Genomic DNA, 26,995 nt, shown 5'->3' on the forward strand with positions numbered 1-26,995 from the left:
TCTGCCTCTCTTTGATTACTGACCCAGTCATGGCGCCATGGTTTCTCTTTACCAAACGCCTGATGCTCCAAGGCCTTCACTCTGGCCCCTCTCTCGGAGCAATTAGATCTATTGACGAGGCTACTGTGGCTGGCCTGTCATGGGCCTCAAAGTCCCAAGAGAGTGGCCGAGCCAGCCAGTCAGTCAGTCTCCACAATTAGCACATTATATGACAGGTAGGGAGGGGAGGGCCGCGGCCAAAAAGCCTAGCCTCTATTGCTGTCGTCATTGCCAGGCTCAAAGGAGCCAGCCAGATATCCAGGTGGTAAATTATTCACCGGTTTGTTTGCTTCAGAGCAACTCTGCGGCCAGGGGAAAGAGGTGTTGGAAAACATACTGCGGGCAGCTAGGTAAATAGCACCCCGAAAAAAACCTCACTCCGAACAAAAAGTCTGAATGTAGCTAATGGGGGTGTGAAAACCTCACATTCATCAAAGTATAGACGCTGTTATGCTAGGGATTAGAGTAGTCCTTCTGTTATTACCCAGCTCTAACACCTCTGGTCAAGAAGAAAAAAAGACCCATTCACACACTTGCCGAATAGACAAATGAGTACTTTTGGAGACACAGACAGGAATCCTGTGATTCCACCTCAGCTATAGATAGAGGATTCCCAAAACACTAACAACTTGGCTCCAGACTGCTTTTATTAAGCCAGATCACACTACAGCATCTCCTCTATTTGCGAGTGTACTGTATAATGTGTGTCTCTTTCTTCCTTATCTCTCCAGGGCAGTGCTGCACGTTGCTGTCCTCTGTGAGGCTGAGTGCTGCCAGTAGCTGCTACAGATGGACAGGTGGAGATAGTGACCATGAAGTGGCGCCACTGCTGCCTTTTATCATCCCGTCCTGGAGGCTCCGGTCTGGCCTGACCCCGGCCCTTCTACTCCCCTTCCTATTCCTTTCCCTGCATACTGCATTTTTAATCAGCCTGGGTCATCCAATATAGAGCCACGAGACCAGAAACCATGGCCTGCCAATCAAGCGCTGCCACCTCTCCGCCTTGTGTCACCTTTTCAGAGACAAAATCTGTTACTTAGCCAATTAGCTACAGGGGATATTTATCTAGATTCCTTACCCTCATTCTTTGACTCTTCCAGTTCTTCTGTTTCTGAAAGATTACTTCTTTTTGCCTTTATTTGATAGTGATAGTCAGGAAAGTGGCGAGAGAGAGAGTGCTTCTGTTTCTTGTCTAATAGCAAAACCTTCTCGTTTCATTTCCTCTCTCGCTACTTGTTCTCTCTTGTGATTGTTGTACAGGCAATGTAAATTAGACCTAGATGGCACAATTTGTTCTGCATGTAAGAACCGTGTGTCTTTTCAGCTTCATTCGCAGCGGCATGATGCAGACGCTCAGCGAGAGGCAACTGGACAAGGGGCGTATGGCTGCGCCGTAATTCATCCTAAGGTCAAATCGACTCTTTCTCCTGGATCACTTCTCTGTTGAGCTGCCAAGCCCTGGAGGAAACGGCAGAAGAGAGGGCTGGCAAGGGGACTCATGCTGGGAAAGAGGACGTGGAGAGTTTGTGCTCGAGTGAAAAGCGCAGAAGTGGAAGGTTGCACTCCAAGAGCAACTCGGCTGGTGTTGGTGGTGTCTAGGACGTTGACCCGGAGGGAAAATGGCAGGAGCACACGTAGTGGGTAGAGGGCTGAACAATTATGTTTATAGCATCATGACCTCGCATTGGTTCATACATGGTTGGTTTGAGGAATAAAGAGACGCGGCAGTGTTATCTGGCTATTGTTAATTGGATGTAAATGTTAATGCAATGAATCTCTCTCATTATGCAGCCAGTTCCACTGCCCATGCTGGCAGAGAGAATGGTGGAATAAGCTGAGGCGCATGCCCGTCACTCCAACGTGTCCTCATCGCGCTGACACTAGGAGAGACCATTAGCACTAATTTGCGAAAATATCCTACCAGTTAGACCTGGAGCACTGCAGAAGTCAACGGAGACGAGTAGAGAGATTAGGGTAAACACAGCTACCACTTGCCCTGGAGCAGCCGCATGAGCTAATTACAGATTTTGTGTGTTTATAATTATGGAGTGAGCTCAAAACGCCAGCCTGTTCCAGGGGGTGGATTGATTCCGTGTGTGGCCATCCGTGTGCACTCTGCGCTTTTGCGAATTGGCCTTTCAGAGGGCAACCTAAAGTGCTCACTGCTCTGTACTTGTTATTGAATTAGAGAGAGTTTAGGGTGTCAGCTAATTGGTCTGAGTGCGGCATCTTAAAGCGTTGTGCTAGCATGCCCTGAAGCCGGCATGTAGTGTGGCCGGTAAATGAAGGATTCAAGGTGAAGCCCCAAACAGAAGAACAGGAATGACTTCTGACAGGGCTCAGAAGATATGAAATGGTAGAAATGGTGGAAGTATCTTTTACCAAAGTTTTTGAGAAAGGACATGTTATGGCTGCTGACTGGAGAAGTCTCTTCTCAGCATGTGGCACCAATAAGAGGCTGACAACTGGCTTTCAACACAGTCAACATGGAAAATCAGCAGGGAATAGGGGTCACCCCCTTGACTAATGGTGCATACAGTAAAGAACATGGCTCCGTTAGCCTGTGCAACCAAAACATACACACAACTATATGTTAGAGATATTTTGATGGGTACGTGTTATAAACCACATGGTACATGCAGTACAGAAATGGCATTGATGCCACTGGTGTATTTGACCCTTTTGAAGCAAATACATTTTTTTGCAAATAATATTACTGATAATAATACATTTTGGCATTACCAGTCAAATGAGCGCAGAATTGAGCACAAAAGAAAAAGCCAAAGAAAATCAAAAACTGAAAGAATATTTTGCTGAAATGGTTGATTTATCTAAAATGTAAACTTTTCTTTCTACACTGTCCATACTTTGTTAAATAGTCAAGGCCTCTTAAAGCCACTAAATGTGGAATTTATTTTTTGATGATCGTATCTTTCAAATCATTTTGATTACATTTTTGCTTGAAGATACATTTGACAACCCCGGAGAAAACTGAGGTAGACTGTGTGCTTTCATTCTGACTTTCAGAGTAGCAGTATACTAGCTTGACATCGCCGGACCTCTCAGTTTGTTTGTAATCTCAAGGGGCGCTATCAATGCACGTATAGGCCAAGATGCCTCTGGACGCAATTGGTTAGACCTTTAATCAACTAGAGCAAAGAAACATGTAACCTAGCACGGATCAACAGAAAATGCTCTGGCATGGAGTATTTGTGATTTGGTCTGGCGATGTCAGGCTACTTGATATCGGTTAAAACATAACTCAGCTGATTTTAAATATCAGTGTTGCATCATCATTGTCTCAAACACCCCCCCACAGTAGATAAACGCTTGTGATTGGTTCGTCATATCTCAGGCCCAAAAGGGGGACCAGACACAACTGCCAAATAAAACATGAAGTCACAGATTTGTCTGGTTCCCAGGCAAGCAGTGTACACTGCTGTCTGCGACACTGCTGTCATTTTTATCATTACCACACATTTTTAAGCTCAGCACACAGTGGGTTTGAATTTGTAAAACTGCCCTGAGCCTGTATATTTCTTCTATCCTGACCATATTTCTGTCACAGAAGAGTACATATGCAGCTTAGAGTCGTTGTTTTACCAGCATTGTCATATGGTATGGAAACTAATCAAAATCAATTCTGAACTGATCATAATGTTTCCTTCTTTATCAAAACCCCAATGAGCTGACAACTGAAACATCCATTTGAGCTGCCTAAAGAGAGTCTGTATTGATTTGTATTGGCCTCTATTGCTTCCACTGACTTATTATGTATTTATACATTAACATATAAATCCCTGAAATGTTACTTTGCATTCTACTTGAACACAACATGATATGGAATGGGCTTGTTTGTGTAAACCAATGAACACGTGAAGAACGATTTGTTTGCCGCTTACCAGCCAGAAGATACTGATAGTACTGCACCAGGTCTGAGGCCAACACCAAGGGGTGGTTGGAGTTGAAGGGGGGCTGCAGCTCATTCCATTGTGGAGTCCTGGTCCAAAAGACAAATCAACTATGACACCGACTGTATAAGAGGCACTTCTTCAAGGATAGAGTGGTCGACAAAGTGTTACCTGGCGAGAGTCCAGCAGGCCCTTGGACAGGTGCTGAGCTCCAAAGGTGTGTCATCACTAATCTTTTGAGCAGTGCTAATTGGCCGTGGCTCCAGGACATGCTCCACCAAGTTACCATAGCAACTGATGATGTACAGCGAGTCGACAACAGACTGCCTGGCCTGATCTGTGAATGGGATGTAAAACAAGACAATGATGAAAAATACTGCTTCAGCCGCTACTTAAAGTGATTATTAAAACATGCATTACTAATAATGAGGGAGAAAATGCAGACAGTTAAGCATTTGTCAAGATGTTGTATCCCTACGAAATTTGGTATTCACTTTTGGGAAGATGTGTTTGGACTTTGCCAGGATATTGAGCCTCATGGAAGAACCACTCGTACAACAGATTCGTTCTTAAGTGGCTTGTACAAGTAATTTAGGAGAACTTGCCGCACTCGCCAATTTTCTCAGGTACCAACACAATTTACGAGTCGGCTAACCTGGAGTCATGTGCACAGGTCACATCCAACCCTTGTAATATCCTGGGGTTAATTTGACCCCATTCAATGTGTAACGTCTCTACATAAATGAGACATCATTGTTTTGGCTTCATATTTAATGACTTTTACTAATTTAATGGGGACAACTGGGTAAACATAAACTCAACATGTTGATATGTAAAGTGATATGTAAAGCCATTAAAACACCCACAAAATATCGCTTTCCAATTTTAGGTCAATCAATGAGATTTTATTGTGATCTGCATATTTCTCCATAGTCACTCGCATAACAGGTATTCTGGATGTATAAGGGGTTGGGTGGTGGGGGGGTTGTTTTATTTAAAGGGCTGTTTGGGTAGTCAACAAAAAACAAAGTACCTGACACATAAACTTGGGTTGCAATTTTAATTATAATAATGTTCTGGAGGTTCAAATTGCTTAGTTAGTATATTTGAAGGTAACCGGAGGGTTAAATGTTTAAGAAATTAATGTTGACATGTTTTATATGTCAGTAATGAATTGGAATAAAGTTGACTGAAGAGGCGGGTGATAATTTATACTTTATGCTTTATAAACAGTCAAACCAGATGGGGTCATTTTTGACCCCAGAGGACAACAGGTGTGATTATGTGCCGTCATTAGAAAAATTTAAATAATTCAAAAACAGCATCCTCACTAAACTTTACAATATACCACTCTGTGATAAGTCAAATAGTCAAAATAATATTAAGTTTTAAAAATTGTTTAATTTTATTTTCCCTCAAAAACAGGGTACACTTTTATGTAAACAAGGTCTATTGGCCCTAAATTCCAAAACGAGGGGAAAAATGTGTGGTAATGGGTTGGACTGAGGTGTATGGCAATCAGGAGGACATTACAAGGGTTAAAACTAAAATAAATTGCACTTCCTAATTATGTTGACGACAATATTAACTTGAATTATAATTCACTTTTGACGCTATTGTATAACACTACAATATCAATATGAACATCTCAAACTGCAAAACGACTTCAATTATTTGACCCTCTCAAGTTGCAGTCATCGATGGCCTTGCTGTAAACGTGTTTCACATGGAACCGTTTCTTCTATAATTCAGTGGCAGTACGACCCTCAGGTGACACGGCAGTAAGAGCACTCCTTATTTCCCCACATATCTTGGCCTTTGCAGGTCAGTTGCTGATGCTGTTAAAATGTTCAGACTTTCCTTCCTAATGAATCTCTGATAGCAGGACTTCCAATGAGGACATGTGGGGCAGGATGCATAGCCTAATATGGTATTATCGGGGCGTTAATTATTGTAATTTACAATTCTCAATGCTCATCTTGATCATGTTTAACCCGTCATTTAGTCAGATATCTCAAGTTAGGCATCTTTGCTGAATCTGACATGGTACACTCATTCTGGCCCAACGTACAAAAAATAATAATAAAGAAATAGCTACGAATTTCAAAATGTTGTTGCCATTGACTGTAGAAAAATACAAAAAGTATCCAAGGCCATGGTCTAACCTTTCTCTCTCTTCATGTTAGGGTTGGTGATGAACCAGGAGCGAGACGAGGCAAAGATGGCAGCCACACAGAACTCTCCTCCACTGGACTTGCTAGGGGAGATCTGAGGCGGCGGCTTAGCTTTGCTTCAGGAGGGAAAAGAGAACAACATTGACACAAGTTAAATACCATAATGCAGAGTATTTTCTGTCTGTTCTATGAATGATAACCAGAATCTGCTTCAGAAGAAGTGATGATTTTCAACAGTATAACACAAGAAATGTAAAACATTGGAAGCAGGATAAATGGTAACTACACAGCGACATCTCTGAACAATAAACATAAACTTTAAAGTGCTTTGCATGCAAGGGGCAAGGGAAATTGAAAAAAAATAAAAATAAATAAAACATTCACCTTAGTAGCAGAAAATGAGAAAATTAATTTAGTTCCGACACAAATATGAAATATTCAAAATTATTTCCCCTCTTTCTAGGTAACTTCCTCTCTGAAAAGGACAGTATTGAGACAGGCTGTCCAAGTAGAAGAAGACAATAGGCCTTTTCACTCAGAGCATGGCCATTCGGGCTGCCATCCTGTTCGGAGAAAGCCAATTGCTTGGTTTGGCTTCGACGCTGCACTTTATTTGGTCGACAGTAATACGTCCACTATCTGTAAAGTAGACAGTATTGGTGCAGTGGGAATGCCTCTGCAGAAGGTCCCATAAAAGCCCAGTGTGGCAGAAAAGTTGGTCCTGGCTAAACTTACAGGGCAGCATGTTGCAAATATGATAAAGAGATCAGATGTATTTATTTGCCAGCAACAATATGTACAAGAGCAGTATCCAGGTGGACTGTAGCATGTACCGTGTAGCATTGTGCTACATTGTTGTTGGCAATGAGATGTAAGAGACACTGTAACATTGCTACTGTAATGTTACGGTGTTGTACTGTACAGGCTTAAAATGATGAATATTGTGTTAAATAAACCTTCAGACTGAGCTTCCTGGTTTGTATTTTATCTCTAACCTGCTACGTTGTAACACCACACTGATGTGGCTTGGTACTGTTTCGTTACTGTGCTATTGTTAACGTGCACTTAAACTGGAACTATACTCTAAAATGTAACTCGGTGTGTTTAAAGACAACAAACTGACAGTTTGCAACCAAAAAGAAACACAACGTTTGGCTTCCATTGTTACAATGAGCACAGGTTGGCCAGCCAAACTAGTCACAATATTCCCTCAGCTTTGTTCACTGCCGGTTCATCATCACTGGTGAACGATGTCATGTGATCGGTAATAGTGCATATTTTCAGTGTACTCTTAAAATCCACCTACCAGTTGGTGTGATAGGGGTGAATGATTGGTGTTGCATGATAGTATTAGGACAAGGGTTATTATTATTCTTTTCTAAAGGTTAATATACAGTAGGTATAACTCCATTTTTACTTCACTGTTTTGAGGAACTTGTAAATTGTGTATACTCCAATAACATTCCTCCATAGGGACTAATACACATTTAAGTCCTACTAGATACACAAGATCTAAATGATACTTTAAAGAATTACATGCTATATTTATCACTTAATGGGACATGCACCTCACAACAGCAGTGTCCAAGGTGCCTCCCTTGGCAGCATTGCTTTGTGCTGGCCACGGGACAGAATTTATTGGGAGTCATGGGATTATTCAGCATGTCAGGACTGCTTGAGAGGAAACGGACACAGAAAGGGTTTTCAGCTGCAATAGTGCTCCCCATATGGTAATGATCAGAGAACAGTAGCCAGGTCTGGTATTATTGTCCGGACTTATAACCAACCTGGACAGTAAAACATGGTCATAGTAGATCAGGCATTATGTGGGCTAAGGGCTTGAAGACTCACGATGGTGTCACACACTCCCAGAGGGATGCTTAATCTTGACCTTTGTAACCACACTGGTTGTGGAAGAAACACACTCACCGCTGTCTACACTCACTAAAAAAGAAATAAAATTGATGCAGAGCTGCACTTTTTCCATTTTGTTCAGGGTTTTCTGAGAATTTATACGGCTTATAATAACACCTATGCATTTTTGCGCCGTGTCTAAGCCGTATGAATAAAAAAGATTACGCAGACAGCATCTGGAAGAGCCGACACGCAGGATGGCACAGGGAATGAGAACTAACAACACTAAGTGATAGGATTTGTTTCCTGTACACTATACTATTAAGATAATAATGTCCAGCACAATGTCCGGCACAACTAGCATACGTAATATTGACGATAAGAAGAAATTAATCAGAACAAGAAGTTGTTAAAATATGATGCCTTTATTATGAATGTTAATTTGCTAAACACAGTGAACCCGTAAAATGCGAGTCTTTTCGTGGTAGCCCATCTACCGTTCGCACTGCTGTCATCGTCACTTACTGTCCCCGAGCAGCGGAAAGAAATTAATTACACAAGGATAGTAATAAGCAACATATTCCTTGTGTAATGTTGTGAACACACCTGATGCACCTCAACAGCCCTTACTGTTGAATCAGTGCATTCAACAGAACCTGCTGGTTCAGGTGTGCTAGAGAATCTAAAGAACTAGAAAATGGGCAGGAAGGGGTGCCTGGAGGTCTGGATGTGGGAACTCAGGGTCTAGGCTATAGGCTATTATTAGTAGTATGATCAAGTCATGCTCCTTTTGAACAATTATTAGTGAACTGTTAGTCACAGTTTTTTGTTTTTTGTTTGAAACAAAATGTTTTCTGAATCTACTTTTTGGATTTGGAGAATATGGAAAAGTTCACAGCTTTCAAAATGATGTAAAATTGCATCGTTTAATTGAAAAACATTCACATCTTTGGAGAGGTAATGAGTGTTAGTACTGCTCTATAGCTAGCATATATATATATATATATATATATATATATATATATATATATATATATATATATATATATATATATATATATATATATATGCTATATGCACTGATGCTGTTTAAGAGCCTATATATATATAGGCTCTTAAACAGCATCAGTGGTTTACAGAATGGATAGATATGAAAGACTATGATTTGTCTTACAAGGAGAAAGAAGCAGATAGGTTAGGTTTCATCTTTGCAGCTGAATATTGTAATTAGAAAAGCTGGTTATTGAAATGATTTACATATGTGTTGGTTATCCATCCTTCTTTATCCTATCCCATAGGAGGCGCAGGTTAGCATGTATACAATGCTGTGACATTGAGCGAATAACCTTCCCATTGTGAAAGGTGAGCAGCCTGCTGAAGTCGGCTGCCACTGGACAAAAAAATCCAAGAAAGCTGAGGGTAAAACTAAATAAAACAATATAACAAAATGTAGGAAAGACTGTAGTAACAGTATTGCTTTTAAGGGTAGCGGTAGTTGTGTCCAATAGTTCAACTAACTTAGCTTCTGCTGGTAAAACTCTCTTTCTGTTGCCTCCCTTCAGACTGTCAGCACCTCATAAATTACTCCCTGGATGCAAGGAGATGTTGATGTCTTTGTTTGGCCAACACCATGTGAAAGAGGGATCAGGAAATAGGAAGCGGAGAAGGTAGTCATAAGAAAGGCCTCCATACAAGTTTCGTAGCTTGTATTTATTAGTGCTGGGTCAAGGGGAGAAGGCTGAATAACCAAATATCCACAGTAAGCCCAGTCTGTGAGAGGAAGATGGAGGGGGAGATAAAGTCACATTCAGGATATTGCTTTGGCTAACTCCAGAGTGCCCTTGTCTTCTCTTCCCCGGGCCTATTCGTTTGTCAGTGTATTCAGAAGACAAAGCATTTAACAAAGAGGTCCAGTTAACTATCTGCTAGCTATGAGGGAGTTTGTTTTCCTAAAAACATCCCCTCTTTTCGGCCTTTCAATCTCAACAATCCTGGACTAGGGTAAGGCAAATTAAAAGGAAAATACAATGGGAAAGAAATGAACAAAGACATAAAACATTAAAGATATGTATAAACTTCCAAGAATTGTAATCCATTCAAGTGAAAATTTGCTGGAAGAAAGGTAAATTAGGGTTTGGAAATAGGGGAAACAAGGGATGTGTGACACCATATAACTTTTGCTCTCTGCTCAAGAGAAGGAACAGTATTCCCGACTTGTGGTCCTGCAAAGTTAAAGTTCTTCTTTGGTGAGGTGTTTAATTGCCAAAAAACACCGGTGTTCCATCTCTCCCATTGGTGGAAAATATGTTAAACCCTCAAAGGCCCTTTGGTTCACTGGTTTCAATGACCCAGGAAACACAAATCCTATTTCAGGGCAGGATCGTGTTGGTTTTCGAGGGTGAGAGCTTGAGGCTGACAAATATACCGCAGAGCGACTTACACCGTGTACTGGAAGATATTCTAACCTCCTCATAGTCATGTTGACTTTGGACGTAAATGGAAGTTGAATAATAAATCAAGTGAAAACATTGTTTAAATCTGAAATAGTATTCTAGAGGGAATAATGACAAATCAGCATAAATGATTTGAGTGCTACAGCACAGATTATTATTTGGAGCCGTTAGAGTAGCCTGACCTCACACACCTCTACGTATAACAAAGTACATACACGTATATAATCACACACACACCAATACGTATACTTGGACGTCTGTGATAGCGAGCTATAGTACTGGCTCCCCACTGGGGTCTCGTGGCTGGTGAGTTGGATTTGGGCGTCTTTGAAGAGGCCTCAGCCAGTGCCGAGCCTGCCAACAGGACCCAAGACCACAGCTCGGTTATCGTCTCCTCTGGGTTCAGTGACCACTTAAGTTTATTCATCTGTGTTTTAAATCATCTTTTTCCTCTTGATCTCACTTGAAGGGGCTTAAAAGTGTTGAGGTTTCTGCCCGTACGAAAGAGAGGCACAGCGCCGGCAGGAAGGGGCCTAATGCTGCTCTCCATATGTAGGAGAGCAAACAGTTTTTGGAATGGACCAATGATAGTGTGTGTGTGTGTGTGTGTGTGTGTGTGTGTGTGTGTGTGTGTGTGTGTGTGTGTGTGGGGGGGGGGGGGGGGGGGGGGGGAGGGGGTGGCACCAAGTTACGAAAAAAGTAACCCAATATGAATAAATTGTAAAACATAAATATACTAAAAGGGGATTTTGGGGGAGGAGGTCACTAAACAAACGGAATTTTTTTTTTTTGTTTTGTTCTCCCTCCACAACATTTTGTTTTGTACGATTGCCCTTTAGGAGGGAGAAGAATCCATTTTCTTTGCAACTTTAATCCACTGAAGACTACTCATGTCATTTCCACTTTTAATTTAACAAATGAGGACTCTTGACTGAGCTAATAGCTTTTCCTCAAGGGCATAATTCAATCTGCGACATCAACCATCAAAGTCCCTTCGCATTACTACGCCCGGGGCTAACACAAGGCGCCTCCGAGGGGGGATGGAAGTCCGGTGGCAGCTTCCATTTATTTCCAGGGCCCTCGCAGTCAACAAATATGATAGAGCTCACTTGAGCCGACCGTCCGGTGATAAAAGAGCTGTTCGGCTGCCGTTGTACTGATTCTGGGCAATATGGTGAATTCAAATCAGAAAAGGAGCCGGCATTAAGACTGCAACCAGGAAGGGAAAGAAAGACAGAGCGAGGAAGAGAGAGAGGGCAGTCATGTGGAGGACACATCCTTCAACGTCACATTTATTATTTTACAACAGCTCTTGGAAAAGAGGCAGCCTTGGGGCTGTGTCGAACACACAGCACTAATGACAACCACTGGGGAGACTCAGTGAACATTGGAGAGTGGCCATCACCGTGGAAACCAGAACTATTTTCTTTTACCTGTTCCCTATACTCTACATGTGCCATACTAGACACGTACGTTCATTAAAGAATGTGCAAATAATACTAAATACATTAATGAAAATCCATGTATTTGGTCAGAAGGTTGGAGTCTCACACCACAGAATCAGTTGTTTAAAATACATGCTTAGAACATGAAATGGAAATTTGAGAAGGCATGATTCAGTCCACGGTACCCTGGAAACGGAAAAAAAAGAGGGCTGAACTCGGGGTAAGCAGATATTGGTGAATGGACTGTCATTGCTCATGTCCCAAGACATGCACTATTAGAGAAACAATATAGGTCTAACAAGCTGAAATTTTAAGCGGAAGGCGGTTATTGCGAGGGTCAAGATTCCGACACTAATGATGTGTACCTTTGAAAAATATACGCTCTGAAATCACTAAGGGCCTGGATTAAGCGGGAGGTGGATGAAGACAGAAAGAAAAAAAAAAGCTTCAATTAAAAAGTATGAGTGACTGCCCACAACAAAAGACGAAACCCAAGACTTGGGGAAGGCAGCACATGCTATTCATTTTCTAAAGTGAATGGAGTCAACAGGGAGGAGGTGGAGAGCAGGGAGCCGGGAAGGGAAAAGTTCACTTCACTGAGCCACTCAATCATCTCCCCATAAGTGACTCTATCATAATGGGGCTTCTTTTAAAAGCTTGTAAGCATCTGATTTCATGAGACAGCGTTGAAAAGAGACTTGGCCTCAGCCCCCTGCAAGACAAAGATCCTTGACTGGGAAGATGCTGTGCCCTCTAACATTTCAAACTCAGTGAAGAGCATTAAAAGATGAAGTTGAACTCAAAATGTAAGGGTGAAAGTAGCAATTTCCTGATTATCAGCCTTAAATTATTATGAAATCGTTCTCCTGGCCGGAAGAGGAGGGGAAGCCAGATCTTGGTCTCCCCTCAGAGGACCGGTCGCTGCCGGAAGCCCCGCTGGGGTCTGAGCTGAAGGGGTTTCTGGTGAACCTGCAGGATTTTGTCCGATTTCGCTGGAATCCGACCCGGTGGCCCCAATGACAAGTATTAAGTATAACTAGAATAATACAAACTTCTCACTGATGGTCTTGTTTTACTTATGTAGCCACATAAAGATATCCTTATTCAATTGAGACTGTTTCACAACAGTTAAAAGTTCCTTGTGGAAATAACTTTTATTTAGCCATTTTTGAGTTCATGTGACTTCTCCATTCTTAGTCCTGCCTCCCAAGCTCTGATTGGCTCGGTCGTTTTATGGCCATCATTGAAAAAAGTTGGAGATGTGGGCAGTGACACCGAGGTCTGAAAGCGGGCTAGCCTGTAAAGGTAAGGCTTAGTCTAAATAAGAAAGTAATTTGTTGATCCTCAGAACACAAGGGTTTTCATTAGAGGTAATCTGTGCTTTTTTGCTGAACACAGTTGCCGTCTGTGGCTGGAAACCAGTTGGATGAGAGCCGACAGTGGGCCGTATAATAAACACTCTGAGCGACCTCTTTCACATCATACATAGTGATTTGACCCATCGTTACTAAAATACAAAAATGATTAGTGAAGCTTTAAATGAAATGATTTAGTTAAATGAACAGTTAACAACATTACCAGAATATGCCAAGAAACAATTACTGCGTGCAAATACACACACAACGGAGAAAGGTTTCTTTGCGTGGTGTTTTACACAATGGCGTTATTTTTGGAACTACATCACAGAGGGTCTAAACAGAGAGAAAAACAGACAGACACCACATGGCAACCAGACAAGAAGTGCTATGGCATTTCCCTAAAGTCCTACAACATGTCCCCTGCACTACCACCTCAAATACAGAGCTAAAGCATAACTTTTTATGTATTTCTTAAAAGACCAGGTGTTAAAATGTGAACCCATAAATTATTTGTTCGCTTTAGTACCATAGTGGCTTTAACACAACATGTTGAATCACCCTACTACAAAAGTTCAACACACAGAAACAAAATTGTAGGGTTTGCAAAAAAAAAAAAAGAAGAAAAGGCATAAAAGATGAGAAAATAACAAACACCCCTCTTTGGGATTTTTCCGACTTGAGGAGTGACTGTACAGACTGCAGAATGTGTTGAAAATATACCAGGAGACAAATGAGAGGTAAAGGAGGCGGTGTGCTGTGGCGGGGTATACAGTTGCATGCTGCCGAGGGAGACAAGAAGGGGAAGAGCAAAACTCACCATGGAGTTTTAATGGCAAAACATCCCGCCCCAAAGAGGTAGGGTCTTCATGAGGGGGGAGGGTGAAGGGGGTGGGGGTACAGAGATAGACGGAAAAACCATTATTAAACTAGCACACTTGAGCAAACACACTTTTCACATTACATACTTTTTGACGTGTCTGTTTAAGTGCACAACACATATGAGGCAGGAAACAGAATGTCGGTGCGCTAAGATGGATTTGAAAACCTGCGGGATGACTTGATGATTCATCTGCTCAAGCTGCTCTGTAAAGTGTGATACCATATATTTGGCAGATGCAGCATGTCCACAGACTTTGTTTCTTTTCTTTCTTCGGACATCTGTCGTGATTTTTTTTCTTTCTCCCTTAACTTTAAAGGGATTGGGTACATGTGCAGAAACACGTAGGTCTGAATCCAACCGTGTAAATATGATACAGGAAAACGATGGGAAACAGTTCTGATTGTTGAGATTGAGAAAGTTTAAGTATGAGGAGTTTATCCAATTTCCATAACAACTGGGGACACCAATAAAACTAACAGCATTGTTAGGACAAGAAGTTGTGTGTTTGCATGCAACTTCTTTTTTTAGTAAGAGTGTGTATTTATGGCCATGCATTGTCTTTTGAATGTGTGTGTGGGCCAATGTGTGTTCACTGTGATTATGTTAACAAGTACACAGTGTGTGCCTGTGTGTGTGTGTGTGTGTGTGTGTGTGTGTGTGTGTGTGTGTGTGTGTGTGTGTGTGTGCAGGAGTCATCTAGAGTGTCTTTTTCACGGTATATTTCTGTCTATCTGTCAGTCTGTGCGTGTTTCTAATGTTTACAAGACATTAGGAGTGGGAGTGTGTTCCTGTGTTTATTCTGCATGTCCAGAGATAGTGACAGAGCTCCGTAAACAGTTTACAGTAAATAAGCCTTTTCCCTACAGCAATAAAGGTCCGATGAGACTGAACTCTGTCCCCGCCAGCCAACCTCCCCTAGTCATGAAAAACAGAATCTCCGGCCAACCAAAGCACTCTGCAGCACTTCTTTATTTTATCGCTTTCGCCGCATCCGCCCGGGCCCTCCTAACGATAGCACACAGTCTTCAATTAGTCTTGGTACATGGATGTGTAGAAAAATGTTCCTCTGGGAGACCGGGAGCAACAATTTGCCTTGGAATGTCTTACTCCTGGAGCGCAAGTTGAGAAATGAACATGCTGGTTGGTGTAATGGAGGCCCCTGGTAATCTGCCACTTATCAAAGAGGTGCAGAGGGGGATGGACGGTCTCTACCGTCCACCCTCCGCTGAGCCTATCGAACGCACTGAGCCCCTGCTCTGGGTCTCCAGCTGGGTAAATGGATGGACTCCAATGGGAGAGTGATGGACGAATGGGGTGAGCTCTCCATGAGGGTAGCAAAGGCCAAGTAGGCTTTGGGGTTAACAAGATGCCACTTTCAATTTCTCCTTCCTACTTCCTTGGGACTTATTGTTGGTGGAATTTCATGTTGTTGGCTAACGGAGTGATGGGAATTAATGGCAGTAGTTGGAGAAAAACTAAATATCCAGTCCAAAACAATACCGGGAGCATTGTGGCTCATGGAGGCCTTCATTTAAGACTCATCTTAAAAAGTCACCCGCTATTTCACATTCCTCCTTTAAAGCAAGGAGCACTCTGGACACATACATACAAATGAATAGTTGCATAAGAGTAATAGAAATGTTAAAATTTGAATTAGCATTCAGCAAATTAGCATTTTACAGTAGAACGACTGTAGACAGAGTATCACAACAGTAACATAAAAACATGCAGTGCTACAAAAAATGTCACCTTTCTGAACACAAATGCTACTTTCCCACAGTAAAACACTTTGTTCTATGAGGCTCTAAAAAAAGGTTTTTAACCCGAACCCGAACCCAGGCTGTTAGTTGGAAACTATTGTCTCATCTCAAGCAGCTTGTGCAGACAACCCAACCTCAGGTCAGCTTTGGAACGGTCCAAGTTACTTAGTTAGATTAGGTCAAGGTGAGTCCAAGTGGCAACCTGTGCTGAAAATCAAAGCCAAGGCGGAAGTGCAGTTCTTCTAATGGCCACTTGAGGCAGGCTCCAAAAGCGAGTCAATCTCCAGCTACGGATGGAAATTAAAGTCAACACTGACTTGGTTTCACACAGGACACGAACAGCAAGTCCTGTGTTCGTTTGACCCACCCGTCAACGACAACTGCCTCGCTATAGGCAGACTTCTGGACTTTGATTAGAAACGTATTTGTGATAAATCAAAAACAAATTTGGTCCAGAAAAAAAAACGTTAACCTCAAAAAGTAATCGACAATGCCATTTAGTTGGAAGGGAATGTCATTTTTAGAGGACCAGGCTGGAATAATTGCTGCAAACCACATATATGGGTTATTTTATCGAAATAATTTAAGCTTTAGTGTAAAATCTGAATGTCAAATTGCACACTGCTTAGAATGAAACAAAAGAATAAGGTCAGAAAATTGTCCACCATGTTGAGCTGTTTGTTTTTACCACGGAGTAGAAAAAGGCTGCCCAGTTATGTGACGCACCGCCTGATCCTGCAGGTTTGATGGAGAAGAATCTCACACAGGTCAGTGGCATGTTTGGAAACATGAGTTAAACATGGGCCAGTGGAGTAAAAGGGTTGTGAAACGGTGAGTGGGTGTGTTACTGAGAAGAGGCAGAGCAAGAGGAAAGAGAGGGTGGGGAGGGGTGGGGGGGGGGGGGGGGGGGGGGGGCGTAATCAACCTGTGAGGGCGACGACCCCACTCCCAGAGAATAATCGTTCACACATTCATCTCTTAACCCGTTGGCCCTAATAGCAGCTCCGCCTGGGCCATTAAAACGGGAGGGAAGTGAGGTGATTTGTGCAAATGGTTTAGTCTTGCTGCCATGTGACGTTGGGCATTGCATTCTTAAAGCTCCTTTCTATCTGCGGCCTCAGTGAGGCTCTGTAAGACAATGGCTCCAGCACTGGGCTGGCTCACACATACATACGTATTACAGTAATCTGAGGGCACATCTGCAGCAGGTCACAGGGTCTCATCCGTTCGCTTGCTGTTGTCTTTGTCATTACCTCGCCTGCACTCCGTCATGAGCAGGATTTGCTCAAAGGGTGGTGTTGTGTTTAGTGTGTGACAGTCTTTCCATTTGGATTTTCATTTGTCTGTATTAAAGTCAGACTGTGTGTAGATGGGATAAGTGTGCAATAGTTTGTCTTCCTACAAATCCCAAATATATCACTCTCAGGCATTTTGACAAGTTAAATCCTCATACTAGTCCGGTGACTGTAGGGACAAGTAGACTGTCCTTGGTGCTGACTGTTTGAATAATTCTCTTAATCTTTTTCACAGATTAAGGTCTGACGGTGACATTTCACTGGGAGAGAATCTTTTGATTTTTTGAGCAAATGTCTTTTTGTTCTTTGGGATTTAATTCATCGGGGGCCAACCTTCTACCGGACTTGGCTGAGGGGAAGTCAGAGGCTGAGTCAGAGCCGACACTCCTCTCCTTGTTCAGGAGACTCTCAGGAGAAGATTTGAGGACTAGCAGAAGCTTGGCTGTGTTCCTCCACTCCCTGGCCTGGCCTCGTCCGGAGGGGGGGTGGGGGTTATCAGGCGGGTGCAGAGCCACATCCGCCTCTGCCTCCCTTCGACGGGGAGAACACCAAAATCTAAATTCAAAGAGGAGGGGGCTCTGCATGAACTTGTTGAGGTTTTCTTTGAAGTTAAAAATGTGAGGCAACCGAAAATAAAATGGCAGCATTTTGCACAATTATGGTCTGTAGGCATGCTGGGGTCTATGACGGTATCCTCCCAGTGAGCCTGGTCACACAAAGGGGGGTAAAAGCCTCATCAACGTGGCTATCTGTGTCTGTGTGTGTGTGTGTGTGTGTGTGTGTGTGTGTGTGTGTGTGTGTGTGTGTGTGTGTGTGTGCGTGTGTGTGTGTGTGTGTGTGTGTGTGTGTCACACGGCACAGTGCACACAAAGATAGCCTGGTAGGGAATGTAGGTTAAGCAGCTGGTGTGTTCCTCTGCCGTCCTGCCAACAGGGATCTGCCCATACAGGTGTAAATACAGCTGCCGGACGCTCCTCTCCCTTTCCATCTCTCTACCACACACACACACACACACACACACACACACACACACGCAAAAAGAGAGGGGGCTGGCTGCACAGACAGACAGATGGTGCCTGGGTACTCCTGTGCAAGTATAGCGTGAAAGCATATGATATCACCCCCCACTCTAGGGGCCAAACCTGTTGCTTCACTCAGTGTGTGTGTGTGTGTGTGTGTGTGTGTGTGTGTGTGTGTGTGTGTTTGGTGTATTGGTGCAGCCGTGTGCACACAGGAGCCGACCACACAGCTGCATGTCCTGATGCATTAATACTGACGCCTCCCCTGGCCCATACCAGGCCTGCTAATACAGAGCCGCCATAGCTGTTTGAGGTGTTTCACCAGGTATAATGGGCGATAAATGTGACATAGTCACAGAATCTAACTTCTGCTCCATAGGGTTAATGCAATCGTTTCAGAGTTCCTTCATTTTCAGGCTGGTTGAGTGGATTTGGAGCTAGTCGTGGTTAAAAGTGAAACTCATTACCCAGTGAGGTTGGAAGGAGATATACGTTTCTAAAACGTCTGTTTTCACTGCTCAATCAGTTTGCCATCCTGGATAAGCCTATTGTCAGCATTTCTCTGAAATTGCTTATTTTTTTTCCAAATACTAGATCATATTTATTCGGTGAGTGCAGTTAGTGACAGTGTGGGCTCCTTGGTAACGTAGCTCTGACAGCTTATTGTCAAAAAATGATTAAAAACAATGAGCCACAGTGTTGAACTGGGTGACTTGCACCTTTATCACCATCAACACACGCACTGCAGATTATTTTACTCAGTCTCATATAAACCATCCTGCTGCCACACATATTCAGTAGAGCACCTAATGTGGGTTAACCCTCTGTTAAGAAGATTCCCCAACACATGCACTATTTCCTCCCATTTGAGTAACGTTTGTTAAAACTGTAGTGACCGGCTGTTTCTAGAAAAAATACTGACTTGGCAAATGATCAGATACATGTTGTTTAAACTAATTTGATCATATATGTCTGCCCTAAAATAAATGCTGCCTTCATGGAAGATACTGAACAATGTTCACTTCTTATTGTGTTCATTATTTTTCTCCATAGTCATTCTGTGTTACAGTTAAGGAGTACTGTGTTATCCTGAGAGATGTTTCTGATATTTAGTCTACCATCACTGATTTAAGGCTGTGATCCAGAGCGTATTGAGAGATGAACAATTTGCTGCTTACTGGCAGTAAAGACAATTAGAATACATCCAGCAAAGAAAGTATCTTAATTTTCACCACCACCTGAAGCTGAACTAAAGATCCTAAACAGATTATGACGTGTTCTTCTTCAAGGTTAATATCAAGGATTATCACCTATAGTAAGTCATGAAAGCTTTTACATTCACTGTTCTGAACTGCAAATAGCAGTCTAGCAGAGGCCTGTAGAGAGAATCCTCTGGCAAACAGCTGCTGATATTTATTATATTTATTTTTGGGGGCGACCTCTAGCTCACCCTGTAGAGCGATCGATTCCGGCCCACGGCCCTTTGCTGCCCCTCGCTCTCTTCCTGTCATTCTGCAGCTGCACTAATAAAGGCGATAAAAGCCCTAAAATAAAGCCCACAAAGCACAAGAAGTAAAAGGCTGTCAACTATATTACTAACTAATAACTTCCACCGACTAAAATATCTGTGTAGCATAGAGTATTGGACTCTTTCAAGTAATGAACGTCAACATCAAATGCCTGGATAATAATATTTGATCAGATAGTTCCTGATTTAAGAAAAATAAATCTGATTCAGAAGACATTTTATTTAGGTAATGGGTTTTGTTAATATACGTATCTTAATATGAATGTATTACAAAATATATTGCTGTGGTATCAAATAGTTTTTATGTCATATTGTCACTAGTATCAAAAAGTACCCTGTAAACAAGTAAACAACAAAGGAAACAATACCCTGCCCCTTATTTCACAGTAATAATTAAATAGACAAATATTAAATAGGCACTTACTTATTACTGCTCACCACCAAAGATGGAGGCCGTATAATGAAACTACACAGCAGTGATAGTCAATATTATAAAATCATTGTACATTAGTACTTAAAATTAAAAAAATATATATAAAAAGCATAGTCAACAAATATAAAATAAAAATGTTAGTATATAAACCACCACTGCAAAAACAAACACCCCAGTTTTCAGATTTTAAAAAAATATTTAAAAAAACAACCCATTTTTAATGAACATAACTGATAATTATAATTGAACAGAAGCAACCTGAAGCGTCTCATTGAAGGTGAATTAGGACATATTTACCTTTAAATAAAAACCATCCACCGACTGTATGACGTTAAACAATACAGCTGCTAAACCAAATGCAAACCACCAGTATCCAGCGGTCACAATAAATACACCAAAGCACGACACCGCAGTAGCCCATAAGCAAAAATACATCTCATAAACCAAATGAACTCTGCAAGTCACCTTAATGATTTGGAAAATGGCCTGATGTCCACGTTGACCGAAGGATCAGGTCTCTATTTTTACCTTCAAAGCTCACTTATCAAATATCACGGGGAATAAATCCCTCGCCGTCTGTTGGAATCATTATGCCATTTACCATTCAAACAGGACATGAAAATGACATTTAAATGAAAATATTAAAATATCCCCATATTTGTGGAGCCACCTGTACTGTATGTAAATGCACTTAGCAAAGGCCTGAAGTTGCCGATGGTCTTAAAACTACAAAATTTCAATGCATGGCGAAGATCCAGGTGAAAAAGAAAAAAAAGAAAAAGACGGAGGACAGAGGTGCATGAAAGCAGAGCTCTCTTACTTTCATTACTTTCAATACTGGAAGCTAGCAGGGGCACACTGCATTTGATATGACTTGAATATGATTTTAGGGTTTTATTTCTATTCTTGATATGCATGATGTGTTTTATCTGCTTTCCAAACAGCCCACAGACCAAGTCCGCATGTGAGTTCTGCTTCATTACCCTATGCAAAAAAGTGGTGGCCTGAGACAAAAGAAGTCCATGAGCATCAGCTGGATGTGAGAGGAAAAGCTTTGGCCTCGACGGGGCTACTGTTGACACAATACAGTGTTTTTACAATGTGATTAATGGAAAAAGACAGCGAATCACAGACTGAAGTTAAGGATGTAATACAGTGTGATTTGAATTTTCCTCAGCAGTGGCCAAACTGTAAATATAGTAGTTTGTGAGGTTGCCAATAACCCTTTTACACATGTTTAGGCTTTAAGTTGAAGACTCTGTGGTGCATTGTACCTGGATTATTTTACAAAAGGGAGTTCTTCTTGAAAATGACCACAATGGCAAAAGATGAGTCTAATTCATCATTTTATATATATATATATATATATATATATATATATATATATATATATATATATATATATATATATATATATATATATATATATAAAAGTTACTTTTAATAGTACTGTCAGAGAAAGTAAGATTTAGAGATAACATGAGGAAAAATGTCACTCCTTTTCTATTTGGATAAATCTCTTCTTTCCCTTGTATTTTCATACAGCAGAAATAAGGAAACACTTTATATCTATCATTTGTAGGCAGTTAATACACTATATATGATTGCGTAGTATACAATATTATGTAGTTTTAAGCAGATATAAGTACATTCAGATATAAGTAGATATACAAACATGCTAATTGTTTTATGTATATATGTGTTTCTATAAATATATAGTCACAATTTTTATAAAAATTAAATTGAGACTGGTGTATAAAAAAGATGAGTGATAGTCAATATAACATGCTTATACTGTGTTGTCATGATTCATTAACTGTTAGAATCATTGACAAACACAATAAATAACACAATACGCAACAATCCTTATCTCTGCTTACAGCTACATTGTGGTCTATTATAACAATGCCTTAAGTGTATAAAGAAATAAATGCTCAATAAGGGGGTTGAAGTGAAGAGTCTGATGAGTGACTAACACTACAGAGGAAATCAGTGCAGTGACATGTCCCACTGAGTCAGGGTTTCTGTGAGGGGATCATTTCATATTGAATTTGCAAACAGATGTTCTCATAAAGTTTTGCTGCAATTCATTAAGAATCTTCTTTGTGTTTTGATTCTCTGCTCACCGTGGAGACATGAGAAAGAAGCAAAGTTCTCTTAAAGAATTCAGGGTTATTAATATATAAACGATCGTTTTGGGTGTGAAGTATTCGTTGGAACTGGACTTCCTGTGGAGAACAAAAGCTGAGACGTGTGTGTGTGTGTGTGTGTGTGTGTGTGTGATGTGCTACCTACCCGGAGCGTTTGGTGATGGTGCCCAGGGTCATGGGCTGCTTGATCTGAGCCAGAGGCAGCACCACAGTGAGGCTGGGCAGCGGGGACAGCCGCGGGTTCCCCATGTTGTTATTGGTGAAGTTGTTGTATGAATCCTGGCTGCTCAGCTTGGCTGGAAACACACAGAAATGCAGGATTATTAAAAGTCTTTTCAGTACTGGATGTTCCCTGGACAGCAAGGTCAGAGAAATCTCCTTTTGAATGATTTGCAGTGGAACATAACAGACAAATATGTCAATCAAGAGCCTTCCAGGAAATGTTGGCAGAATACAGGGAATTAAATTGTGAATGCTGGTACATATTTCATTTTTGCAGTGCTCAGTGGTTCCTTTTTCAGCTTTACACATGTTAATTCTCTGTGTGGCTCAGTTTGAATTAAATAAAACCTCACTTTATCGGTCACTCACTCTAAACTGCTGACTAGGCATTCAGCAAACAACCAGAAGACCTTGTTTAGAAAACGGAAACACCTTTCTTTCCAAGAACAAAAGCCTTGTTTCAAGACTGTGTTCTTATATTTTTCTCTCTCTCACACACACACACACACACACACACACACACACACACACACACACACACACACACACACACACACACACACACAAACACACACACACACACACACAGGTTCAAGGCCTCCTGTGGAATGATTGGAAATAACCAGCTCAAGATGCTGCATTACAAATGCCCTAGCTGCTCCTAGTGCCTGGCAGTCTGTTAATCAAGGCCAATCAACAGGCCCTACACACCGGTTCAACACACACACACACACACACACACACACACACACACACATCTCATCTCACATATCCCATGCAGCTCCAGCCAAACATAATCAGAGCATGTCAAAGGGCTTTTTAAAGGCCTAATGAACTTCAGCAGCAATGTCAGGAGACACTATTTAACTTAACGCATTCAGTCAGCCTCCGTCCTGCTGGAGATAACACATTTCAACACGATTTCTTCGCAAGGCAGGCAAGATCATCTCTGGCAGCAGAAGCTGGACATGCTGTTGTGTGCATGTTGGGTGAATATATGACAAATTGAATAGCTTGCTTTTTGCTACGTTTTAACAACAGTCAGCCAGTTGGGGCTGAAATTATCAAAAATCAATTTAGTGTCACTGGAACTACTTTCTACTGGGGAAGTAGTGGAAGCAGTGTAATGTTTTTTTTCTTTTAAATGCATTATATCGCTATGATAATACAATGGGAAAAGAAACTGTCATATGTAAACAGTCACATAGAAACTTGCACTATAGGGGAGGAGAAATGCGGATTAACAAACAAACATGTCCATGTAATCCTGTGACAATAGCTACAACAAAAAAAGTGTACCCTGCTGGGCAGCCCAAGGAAAATTCCAAGTTCAAGTGCTTTCAAAAGAAATAAAGAGCAAACCTGTGGGTACACCACAATACGCTCACTGAATGTTTTCCTTGTTCCATTTGTTGCCTTAATAGATGAGTGACAGCCGCGCAACACAAAGGAATGAAAAGGAGGGAGGGGGACACGGAGACAAAGAAAACAAGGCGGACATCAAAGGTTACAATAAAGGTAGAGGAGGAGAGTGCCTTGTCATTATTTGGAAGGAGCGATCAAGAGGAGGCTGAATGCGAGCGGAAAGGGACTGCTGAGTGTTTTGGTCCAGTCTTTTAGATCATTAACGTGGAGCTCTGAGTTTCATTAGTCCTGCCAAACCTCCGCTTTGTGGTCCTCTAAAGGGCTGTCTTTTAGACCTCCGCTGGCCTACAATGCCGCGTGACCTTCTGAGGGGGGAGAGGAGACCATTACACAAACCTGTCCTTCATTTCCTTCTGCTCCTCTTGGTAAGACTAACAGAGGTCTGTACCACGGCAGCTCCTGAAAGCCCTTCACATTTCAAAAGTGCTACACCCCCCCAGAGCCTGGGCGGCCACCTTTTGTGTTGGGGGGGAGAGGACGGACGAGAGAGAAAAAATCTGTACAGGAAGCAGCCTGAAAAGCCATAATGGTGCTTCACCTAAAAGGGGAGGGTGAGGATTGGGGGTGTCGATGAATTTAGCATCCTCATTCAAAATGGACATTTCACTTTTGCTCAACTATATTATTAGCGGTCACCCCCCCACCATTAAAAATAAGCCTGTGGATTGTAGAACAGGTGTGGCTGGACAGATACATGGGGGGGGGGGGGGGGGGGGGGGGTGATCACTGTTGACCAAACGGGCATACCGTGCTGTCACTCAAGACCGAGGGGTCCAAAACCGTCATAACCCCCCCCCCAGTGAAGACAGAGAAGACGAGTTGATGTGGAGCGTGTTGGAGATCACGCACCAGCAGAAGCCGATACGTGGACAGACAGCTGAGAGACAGACAGCTTGGATGGCTGAGAGACAGACAGCATCGCTGTGTGACGTGCATGTTTGCGTAGGTGGGGAGTTGTTGACGGACTGAGTAAAGGTACGGAGGGCATTGATCAAGACGCGGTTCAGCTTCTATCACGCAGAAGTTTGACTTATCAACTTGAAACTATGGTTTCATTGTTCCTGTGTTTAGATCCTTTTCGTTTTCAGTTCTATTGTAGATCAAATGGACATCAGTGCTATAATGTCAATCATTATTGAGTACAGTTCAGACAAATGATGGAAAGGATTAAGATGACATAAAGAGAGAGTTATAGTCACTTCCTGTTTGATTAGTAGGACTTAGGAGTAAGAGCAGTGGGTAAGGATGGCTGTTAAATGCCATCCTGTGAAAATGCACTTGTTTGCTGTTATTTTCATAGAGAGAGTGGTAGAGCAGACATATGCAAATTATGGATGAAGGGCGTGTCTACGACCATATATGGCTGACAGTGGGAGTGACAATCAGGCCTGTGCATGTGTCCATCATTTTACAAAGAACCATGTGAACCATGTGCTTTATAAAACTGACAAAAAGAGTGTGCATGCATTGGTGTGTGCAAATCGGTTTACTCTTAGACGAGATTTCAAATTTAGAATTTACATTTAAATTTAGATGTTATTGATTTCATTCAGGTTGGAGCCAAAGAGACACCGAAATACATGGAGCACAAAATCTAGTCTGAATATTAAAGAGCTGTTGCCATATTCATCGCCATCTGTTATCTTCACTGCACCATCATTACCATCTGTACCGAACACGACCACTCGTGTTGGAGCTTTGGTTTCATCTTTTAATGACCTGTTGGAATGCAACTGTGGAGACTTGTTGCATTCCATTGTCCTCAGCTATCGCTGCAATAATATATATATATAATGAATATCTGGGTGTTAATTGTATCAAATCAAAACAAAAAAAGTCTATGCACAAAACAGGTGAGAGGAAGCCAGAGAGGAAAAAGGCTGAGAGAGAGAGAGAAAGAGAGAGAGAGAGAGAGAGAAGCGTCTGGCAGAAAGATAGACTCTAGACGGAGGCCATGATTTGATTAATGACCGGGGCGTGATGTGCCCAAGCACTGATACATGACATCCCCATGGAAAGAAGATCCATCAATGCAAATCTAGCTCCGTCGCCGTCATCCAGAGAAAAACTCTGACCCTGCCAAAAAGTCACACTGTCATCTGACCCCCGTCTCTCTTTCTCCCTTAATCCAACCATCCATCCAGCTCTCCTCCATCCATCCATCCACCCATCGCTCCCTGTCTCAACAGTATTTGCATTCTCTTCTCGCATTAAGCCTCTCACTCTGTCCTTCGCGCTCTTTCTCTCTCCTCAGCCGCTCCGTGTCACGCCATCTCATGTTTCTCTCCCCTCTCTTAATACCCAATTTGCATCCGATACAAGCAGGAGGCTTCCAATGAGGAGCCGACGTGCGAAAGGACAAGCTCTGAAGACTGTGTATGTCCACACGGACACTGTGTCTTATTTGAATTGTTTTGCCAGAGAGGGTATTTCAGTCAAAGGAAAAGAAAACTGGACAGGAGAGGAGCCGGGTTTGGAGGCAGCAGGTTAGGCAGGTGACATGTTGAGTGATGCTCTGGGAATAAGTAGAGACCTTGGACCTGAGGAAGATATTGCAGCTGTGAGACAGGGGAGGCCGAGTACGGAAGACAATAATAAAAATGACTCCGCAAGGGAATACTTTTATGGTTTTGACTAGACTTCTGAAGATATTTTTGGATTGAAGTTTAACGGCCAAAAAGATAACACGTCTTACTGAATGGAGATGCCAATAGCTGTAAAAACGTTACCAGCTTCATACAACTGGACTCTTGTCAGAGTGTAACATCACTGCAACAGCATCTAATTCATGGATCATTAAAAGTAAAACTCCTGTTAGGGATTAACGTCTGAGCTGAGTTTCATAAACAATCAGTGAGGGTGTCAGAGTGTCGAAACTGTTGGTTCCATGGGCAGAATTCTCTGACGGTGACTTTTCAGATCAAACGTCTGTAGACAGGAAAACTCACACAAACTGTCCTCACACTATTCTTGAGACGAAAAGTTATTGATTGCAACAATATCAAACAGTGGAAACGGCTTATAGTGATCAAAACGCTCGGGAGAGAAC

General features: G+C 42.0%; 1 protein-coding gene across 3 annotated transcripts in view; it reads right to left on the minus strand.

Moving 5' to 3' along the window:
* bcas3 (BCAS3 microtubule associated cell migration factor) overlaps positions 1-26,995 on the minus strand; it is a 333,801-nt gene that overhangs the window by 221,183 nt on the left and 85,623 nt on the right. For 2 of the 3 annotated variants that reach the window (XM_068712390.1, XM_068712409.1), the window contains exons 16-20: positions 22,445-22,595; positions 14,052-14,096; positions 6,116-6,240; positions 4,122-4,287; positions 3,942-4,039 (exon numbers count right to left, since the gene is read on the minus strand). In XM_068712390.1, the coding sequence (XP_068568491.1) occupies positions 3,942-4,039; positions 4,122-4,287; positions 6,116-6,240; positions 14,052-14,096; positions 22,445-22,595 (585 nt within the window). The remainder of the gene's footprint in view (positions 1-3,941; positions 4,040-4,121; positions 4,288-6,115; positions 6,241-14,051; positions 14,097-22,444; positions 22,596-26,995) is intronic. The other variant, XM_068712400.1, reaches the window with a different exon arrangement.

Source organism: Cebidichthys violaceus, unplaced genomic scaffold, assembly GCF_023349555.1.
Source record: "Cebidichthys violaceus isolate CVI_PGR_0920_01 unplaced genomic scaffold, fCebVio1.0.p SCAF_1, whole genome shotgun sequence".
NCBI classification, from domain to species: Eukaryota; Metazoa; Chordata; class Actinopteri; order Perciformes; family Stichaeidae; genus Cebidichthys; species Cebidichthys violaceus.